Source organism: Lathyrus oleraceus, chromosome 6, assembly GCF_024323335.1.
Source record: "Lathyrus oleraceus cultivar Zhongwan6 chromosome 6, CAAS_Psat_ZW6_1.0, whole genome shotgun sequence".
NCBI classification, from domain to species: domain Eukaryota; kingdom Viridiplantae; phylum Streptophyta; class Magnoliopsida; order Fabales; family Fabaceae; genus Lathyrus; species Lathyrus oleraceus.
The window spans coordinates 100770666-100780042 of NC_066584.1; the positions used below are offsets into that span (position 1 = coordinate 100770666).

General features: G+C 30.9%; 1 protein-coding gene across 1 annotated transcript in view; it reads right to left on the reverse strand.

Annotated features, from left to right (window-relative positions):
- Positions 1–3170: 3170 nt before the first annotated feature.
- The window catches only part of LOC127094218 (uncharacterized), a 34095-nt gene continuing 27888 nt past the window's right edge, over positions 3171–9377 (reverse strand). Inside the window, exons 22-26 of the mRNA XM_051033077.1 lie at positions 8614–8739; positions 7260–7388; positions 5899–6027; positions 4534–4659; positions 3171–3303 (exon numbers count right to left, since the gene is read on the reverse strand). Coding sequence (XP_050889034.1) covers positions 3171–3303; positions 4534–4659; positions 5899–6027; positions 7260–7388; positions 8614–8739 — 643 coding nt within the window. The remainder of the gene's footprint in view (positions 3304–4533; positions 4660–5898; positions 6028–7259; positions 7389–8613; positions 8740–9377) is intronic.

Here is a 9377-nt window from a genome sequence, read left to right on the forward strand (position 1 = left end):
TAACTTCTTATATAACTTCCGATTAGAATTAACATTAAATAAAATAATACCGTATATATTTTCACGTATGTTTATTAAAAAAACGGACAAACGCGCACAAAATGTCCGTCTGGATGCTAGTATATATAAAAGGGAAACTTGGTTTTGGTGTAGCCTATTTTTCTACAAATTTTACTCTTAGATAACTTACGTAATTACTTCTAATAACTTCTATTGGAACCACTATTATCCCATTTCACATAACTTCCTACTATTAAGTTCTTATATAACTTTCAATTAACATTAAATAAAACAATATCGTATATATTTTCACTATATTTATTAAAAAAACGGACAGAGGGTGCCGGTCTGGACGATAATTTATAATAAAACTAAATTAATACTAAACATCAAAATTGTTTTTCACGCACTTATCATAATCTTATAAAAATTAAATTGCTTTTTACGTAACTTTCATAGTTTCAGAATTGGGGGAAGTGGAACGTTCCTGAATCTCATTCTCCAAGATTCTAACTTTTTGCATGGTTTTTTCTCTGTCTTGCGTCTTTTCCATAATAAAACGCGGGTCAAAACTGCTGAATAACAAAAAAATTAAAATCAAAGTTATAAAAGCAAGATGAAAAAAAAATATTGGAAGAAAATCACTATCACCTTGATTCTGCCATTATCAAGGATTCTTTCTCAAGCTTTTCTTCATAACCTAATGTTTGCCTCAGTTCTCTTGTGGTTCTTTCTTCCGTCTTCATTAACGCCTGATAATCTTTCTCCATTTTTTTAGCGAACTCAATTCTTTGAGCTTTCTCCAGTCTTGTTCTCTTTCTCTTCCCAGACCTCCCATGAATGATGGAGGAGGGTGATATCTATGAATGATGGAGGGAGAGTGATATCGAGAGTTGTAAAATGTGTGTGAGAGAGAGAGGTATGCTTGAATTGTGTTTATCATATAGTGATGAATATTATTTATAGTATGTGTCATATCTTAATTTTTAACCTTAAGATCTCACATATCGTTGGCATCCTTCCACACAAACAAAGTCACTTCTTGGTCCTTCTCCCTCTTATTTTTGGGCTTTGTTTTTGTAGAAGCATCTCTTTATTGATGTTTTTACTTTTATATTAATATGTTCATTGCTTATGTGACCATTAATCAAATAACAAATATTTTTTCTTTAAGTTTATTGTGCATCGTAGGCCTTTTCATCAAGAGTACATCAAAGTTTTGTTGCTTACTTCTCAAGGAAAACTACTTGGTTTTGGTGTAGCCTATTTTTTTTTACCAATTTTACCCTTAGATAACTTACCTAATAACTTCTAATAACTTCTATTGAAACCACTATTATTATATTTCACATAACTTCCTACTATTAACTTCTTATATAACTTCCGATTAGAATTAACATTAAATAAAATAATACCGTATATATTTTCACGTATGTTTATTAAAAAAACGGACAAACGCGCACAAAATGTCCGTCTGGATGCTAGTATATATAAAAGGGAAACTTGGTTTTGGTGTAGCCTATTTTTCTACAAATTTTACTCTTAGATAACTTACGTAATTACTTCTAATAACTTCTATTGGAACCACTATTATCCCATTTCACATAACTTCCTACTATTAAGTTCTTATATAACTTTCAATTAACATTAAATAAAACAATATCGTATATATTTTCACTATATTTATTAAAAAAACGGACAGAGGGTGCCGGTCTGGACGATAATTTATAATAAAACTAAATTAATACTAAACATCAAAATTGTTTTTCACGCACTTATCATAATCTTATAAAAATTAAATTGCTTTTTACGTAACTTTCATAGTTTCAGAATTGGGGAAGTGGAACGTTCCTGAATCTCATTCTCCAAGATTCTAACTTTTTGCATGGTTTTTTCTCTGTCTTGCGTCTTTTCCATAATAAAACGCGGGTCAAAACTGCTGAATAACAAAAAAAATTAAAATCAAAGTTATAAAAGCAAGATGAAAAAAAAATATTGGAAGAAAATCACTATCACCTTGATTCTGCCATTATCAAGGATTCTTTCTCAAGCTTTTCTTCATAACCTAATGTTTGCCTCAGTTCTCTTGTGGTTCTTTCTTCCGTCTTCATTAACGCCTGATAATCTTTCTCCATTTTTTTAGCGAACTCAATTCTTTAGCTTTCTCCAGTCTTGTTCTCTTTCTCTTCCCAGACCTCCCCATGAATGATGGAGGAGGGTGATATCTATGAATGATGGAGGGAGAGTGATATCGAGAGTTGTAAAATGTGTGTGAGAGAGAGAGGTATGCTTGAATTGTGTTTATCATATAGTGATGAATATTATTTATAGTATGTGTCATATCTTAATTTTTAACCTTAAGATCTCACATATCGTTGGCATCCTTCCACACAAACAAAGTCACTTCTTGGTCCTTCTCCCTCTTGTTTTTGGGCTTTGTTTTTGTAGAAGCATCTCTTTATTGATGTTTTTACTTTTATATTAATATGTTCATTGCTTATGTGACCATTAATCAAATAACAAATATTTTTTCTTTAAGTTTATTGTGCATCGTAGGCCTTTTCATCAAGAGTACATCAAAGTTTTGTTGCTTACTTCTCAAGGAAAACTACTTGGTTTTGGTGTAGCCTATTTTTTTTTACCAATTTTACCCTTAGATAACTTACCTAATAACTTCTAATAACTTCTATTGAAACCACTATTATTATATTTCACATAACTTCCTACTATTAACTTCTTATATAACTTCCGATTAGAATTAACATTAAATAAAATAATACCGTATATATTTTCACGTATGTTTATTAAAAAAACGGACAAACGCGCACAAAATGTCCGTCTGGATGCTAGTATATATAAAAGGGAAACTTGGTTTTGGTGTAGCCTATTTTTCTACAAATTTTACTCTTAGATAACTTACGTAATTACTTCTAATAACTTCTATTGGAACCACTATTATCCCATTTCACATAACTTCCTACTATTAAGTTCTTATATAACTTTCAATTAACATTAAATAAAACAATATCGAATATTTTCACTATATTTATTAAAAAAACGGACAGAGGGTGCCGGTCTGGACGATAATTTATAATAAAACTAAATTAATACTAAACATCAAAATTGTTTTTCACGCACTTATCATAATCTTATAAAAATTAAATTGCTTTTTACGTAACTTTCATAGTTTCAGAATTGGGGGAAGTGGAACGTTCCTGAATCTCATTCTCCAAGATTCTAACTTTTTGCATGGTTTTTTCTCTGTCTTGCGTCTTTTCCATAATAAAACGCGGGTCAAAACTGCTGAATAACAAAAAAATTAAAATCAAAGTTATAAAAGCAAGATGAAAAAAAAATATTGGAAGAAAATCACTATCACCTTGATTCTGCCATTATCAAGGATTCTTTCTCAAGCTTTTCTTCATAACCTAATGTTTGCCTCAGTTCTCTTGTGGTTCTTTCTTCCGTCTTCATTAACGCCTGATAATCTTTCTCCATTTTTTTAGCGAACTCAATTCTTTGAGCTTTCTCCAGTCTTGTTCTCTTTCTCTTCCCAGACCTCCCCATGAATGATGGAGGAGGGTGATATCTATGAATGATGGAGGGAGAGTGATATCGAGAGTTGTAAAATGTGTGTGAGAGAGAGAGGTATGCTTGAATTGTGTTTATCATATAGTGATGAATATTATTTATAGTATGTGTCATATCTTAATTTTTAACCTTAAGATCTCACATATCGTTGGCATCCTTCCACACAAACAAAGTCACTTCTTGGTCCTTCTCCCTCTTATTTTGGGCTTTGTTTTTGTAGAAGCATCTCTTTATTGATGTTTTTACTTTTATATTAATATGTTCATTGCTTATGTGACCATTAATCAAATAACAAATATTTTTTCTTTAAGTTTATTGTGCATCGTAGGCCTTTTCATCAAGAGTACATCAAAGTTTTGTTGCTTACTTCTCAAGGAAAACTACTTGGTTTTGGTGTAGCCTATTTTTTTTACCAATTTACCCTTAGATAACTTACCTAATAACTTCTAATAACTTCTATTGAAACCACTATTATTATATTTCACATAACTTCCTACTATTAACTTCTTATATAACTTCCGATTAGAATTAACATTAAATAAATAATACCGTATATATTTTCACGTATGTTTATTAAAAAAACGGACAAACGCGCACAAAATGTCCGTCTGGATGCTAGTATATAAAAGGGAAACTTGGTTTTGGTGTAGCCTATTTTTCTACAAATTTTACTCTTAGATAACTTACGTAATTACTTCTAATAACTTCTATTGGAACCACTATTATCCCATTTCACATAACTTCCTACTATTAAGTTCTTATATAACTTTCAATTAACATTAAATAAAACAATATCGTATATATTTTCACTATATTTATTAAAAAAACGGACAGAGGGTGCCGGTCTGGACGATAATTTATAATAAAACTAAATTAATACTAAACATCAAAATGTTTTTCACGCACTTATCATAATCTTATAAAAATTAAATTGCTTTTTACGTAACTTTCATAGTTTCAGAATTGGGGGAAGTGGAACGTTCCTGAATCTCATTCTCCAAGATTCTAACTTTTTGCATGGTTTTTTCTCTGTCTTGCGTCTTTTCCATAATAAAACGCGGGTCAAAACTGCTGAATAACAAAAAAAATTAAAATCAAAGTTATAAAAGCAAGATGAAAAAAAAATATTGGAAGAAAATCACTATCACCTTGATTCTGCCATTATCAAGGATTCTTTCTCAAGCTTTTCTTCATAACCTAATGTTTGCCTCAGTTCTCTTGTGGTTCTTTCTTCCGTCTTCATTAACGCCTGATAATCTTTCTCCATTTTTTTAGCGAACTCAATTCTTTGAGCTTTCTCCAGTCTTGTTCTCTTTCTCTTCCCAGACCTCCCCATGAATGATGGAGGAGGGTGATATCTATGAATGATGGAGGGAGAGTGATATCGAGAGTTGTAAAATGTGTGTGAGAGAGAGAGGTATGCTTGAATTGTGTTTATCATATAGTGATGAATATTATTTATAGTATGTGTCATATCTTAATTTTTAACCTTAAGATCTCACATATCGTTGGCATCCTTCCACACAAACAAAGTCACTTCTTGGTCCTTCTCCCTCTTGTTTTGGGCTTTGTTTTTGTAGAAGCATCTCTTTATTGATGTTTTTACTTTTATATTAATATGTTCATTGCTTATGTGACCATTAATCAAATAACAAATATTTTTTCTTTAAGTTTATTGTGCATCGTAGGCCTTTTCATCAAGAGTACATCAAAGTTTTGTTGCTTACTTCTCAAGGAAAACTACTTGGTTTTGGTGTAGCCTATTTTTTTTTACCAATTTTACCCTTAGATAACTTACCTAATAACTTCTAATAACTTCTATTGAAACCACTATTATTATATTTCACATAACTTCCTACTATTAACTTCTTATATAACTTCCGATTAGAATTAACATTAAATAAAATAATACCGTATATATTTTCACGTATGTTTATTAAAAAAACGGACAAACGCGCACAAAATGTCCGTCTGGATGCTAGTATATATAAAAGGGAAACTTGGTTTTGGTGTAGCCTATTTTTCTACAAATTTTACTCTTAGATAACTTACGTAATTACTTCTAATAACTTCTATTGGAACCACTATTATCCCATTTCACATAACTTCCTACTATTAAGTTCTTATATAACTTTCAATTAACATTAAATAAAACAATATCGTATATATTTTCACTATATTTATTAAAAAAACGGACAGAGGGTGCCGGTCTGGACGATAATTATAATAAAACTAAATTAATACTAAACATCAAAATTGTTTTTCACGCACTTATCATAATCTTATAAAAATTAAATTGCTTTTTACGTAACTTTCATAGTTTCAGAATTGGGGGAAGTGGAACGTTCCTGAATCTCATTCTCCAAGATTCTAACTTTTTGCATGGTTTTTTCTCTGTCTTGCGTCTTTTCCATAATAAAACGCGGGTCAAAACTGCTGAATAACAAAAAAAATTAAAATCAAAGTTATAAAGCAAGATGAAAAAAAATATTGGAAGAAAATCACTATCACCTTGATTCTGCCATTATCAAGGATTCTTTCTCAAGCTTTTCTTCATAACCTAATGTTTGCCTCAGTTCTCTTGTGGTTCTTTCTTCCGTCTTCATTAACGCCTGATAATCTTTCTCCATTTTTTTAGCGAACTCAATTCTTTGAGCTTTCTCCAGTCTTGTTCTCTTTCTCTTCCCAGACCTCCCCATGAATGATGGAGGAGGGTGATATCTATGAATGATGGAGGGAGAGTGATATCGAGAGTTGTAAAATGTGTGTGAGAGAGAGAGGTATGCTTGAATTGTGTTTATCATATAGTGATGAATATTATTTATAGTATGTGTCATATCTTAATTTTAACCTTAAGATCTCACATATCGTTGGCATCCTTCCACACAAACAAAGTCACTTCTTGGTCCTTCTCCCTCTTATTTTGGGCTTTGTTTTTGTAGAAGCATCTCTTTATTGATGTTTTTACTTTTATATTAATATGTTCATTGCTTATGTGACCATTAATCAAATAGCAATATTTTTTCTTTAAGTTTATTGTGCATCGTAGGCCTTTTCATCAAGAGTACATCAAAGTTTTGTTGCTTACTTCTCAAGGAAAACTACTTGGTTTTGGTGTAGCCTATTTTTTTTTACCAATTTTACCCTTAGATAACTTACCTAATAACTTCTAATAACTTCTATTGAAACCACTATTATTATATTTCACATAACTTCCTACTATTAACTTCTTATATAACTTCCGATTAGAATTAACATTAAATAAAATAATACCGTATATATTTTCACGTATGTTTATTAAAAAAACGGACAAACGCGCACAAAATGTCCGTCTGGATGCTAGTATATATAAAAGGGAAACTTGGTTTTGGTGTAGCCTATTTTTCTACAAATTTTACTCTTAGATAACTTACGTAACTACTTCTAATAACTTCTATTGGAACCACTATTATCCCATTTCACATAACTTCCTACTATTAAGTTCTTATATAACTTTCAATTAACATTAAATAAAACAATATCGTATATATTTTCACTATATTTATTAAAAAAACGGACAGAGGGTGCCGGTCTGGACGATAATTTATAATAAAACTAAATAATACTAAACATCAAAATTGTTTTTCACGCACTTATCATAATCTTATAAAAATTAAATTGCTTTTTACGTAACTTTCATAGTTTCAGAATTGGGGGAAGTGGAACGTTCCTGAATCTCATTCTCCAAGATTCTAACTTTTTGCATGGTTTTTTCTCTGTCTTGCGTCTTTTCCATAATAAAACGCGGGTCAAAACTGCTGAATAACAAAAAAAAAAAATCAAAGTTATAAAAGCAAGATGAAAAAAAAATATTGGAAGAAAATCATATCACCTTGATTCTGCCATTATCAAGGATTCTTTCTCAAGCTTTTCTTCATAACCTAATGTTTGCCTCAGTTCTCTTGTGGTTCTTTCTTCCGTCTTCATTAACGCCTGATAATCTTTCTCCATTTTTTAGCGAACTCAATTCTTTGAGCTTTCTCCAGTCTTGTTCTCTTTCTCTTCCCAGACCTCCCCATGAATGATGGAGGAGGGTGATATCTATGAATGATGGAGGGAGAGTGATATCGAGAGTTGTAAAATGTGTGTGAGAGAGAGAGGTATGCTTGAATTGTGTTATCATATAGTGATGAATATTATTTATAGTATGTGTCATATCTTAATTTTTAACCTTAAGATCTCACATATCGTTGGCATCCTTCCACACAAACAAAGTCACTTCTTGGTCCTTCTCCCTCTGTTTTTGGGCTTTGTTTTTGTAGAAGCATCTCTTTATTGATGTTTTTACTTTTATATTAATATGTTCATTGCTTATGTGACCATTAATCAAATAGCAAAAATATTTTTCTTTAAGTTTATTGTGCATCGTAGGCCTTTTCATCAAGAGTACATCAAAGTTTTGTTGCTTACTTCTCAAGGAAAACTACTTGGTTTTGGTGTAGCCTATTTTTTTTACCAATTTTACCCTTAGATAACTTACCTAATAACTTCTAATAACTTCTATTGAAACCACTATTATTATATTCACATAACTTCCTACTATTAACTTCTTATAACTTCCGATTAGAATTAACATTAAATAAAATAATACCGTATATATTTTCACGTATGTTTATTAAAAAAACGGACAAACGCGCACAAAATGTCCGTCTGGATGCTAGTATATATAAAAGGGAAACTTGGTTTTGGTGTAGCCTATTTTTCTACAAATTTTACTCTTAGATAACTTACGTAATTACTTCTAATAACTTCTATTGGAACCACTATTATCCCATTTCACATAACTTCCTACTATTAAGTTCTTATATAACTTCAATTAACATTAAATAAAACAATATATCGTATATTTTCACTATATTTATTAAAAAAAACGACAGAGGGTGCGGTCTGGACGATAATTTATAATAAAACTAAATTAATACTAAAATCAAAATTGTTTTTCACGCACTTATCATAATCTTATAAAATTAAATTGCTTTTTACGTAACTTTCATAGTTTCAGAATTGGGGGAAGTGGAACGTTCCTGAATCTCATTCTCCAAGATTCTAACTTTTTGCATGGTTTTTTCTCTGTCTTGCGTCTTTTCCATAATAAAACGCGGGTCAAAACTGCTGAATAACAAAAAAAATTAAAATCAAAGTTATAAAAGCAAGATGAAAAAAAAATATTGGAAGAAAATCACTATCACCTTGATTCTGCCATTATCAAGGATTCTTTCTCAAGCTTTTCTTCATAACCTAATGTTTGCCTCAGTTCTCTTGTGGTTTTTCTTCCGTCTTCATTAACGCCTGATAATCTTTCTCCATTTTTTTAGCGAACTCAATTCTTTGAGCTTTCTCCAGTCTTGTTCTCTTTCTCTTTCCCAGACCTCCCCATGAATGATGGAGGGAGGGTGATATCTATGAATGATGGAGGGAGAGTGATATCGAGAGTTGTAAAATGTGTGTGAGAGAGAGAGGTATGCTTGAATTGTGTTTATCATATAGTGATGAATATTATTTATAGTATGTGTCATATCTTAATTTTTAACCTAAGATCTCACATATCGTGGCATCCTCCACACAAACAAAGTCACTTCTGGTCCTTCTCCTCTTATTTTTGGGCTTTGTTTTTGTAGAACATCTCTTTATTGAGTTTTTACTTTTATATTAATATGTTCATTGCTTATGTGGACCATTAATCAAATTAGCAAATATTTTTTCTTTAAGTCTATTGTGCATCGTAGGCCTTTTCATCAAGAGTACAT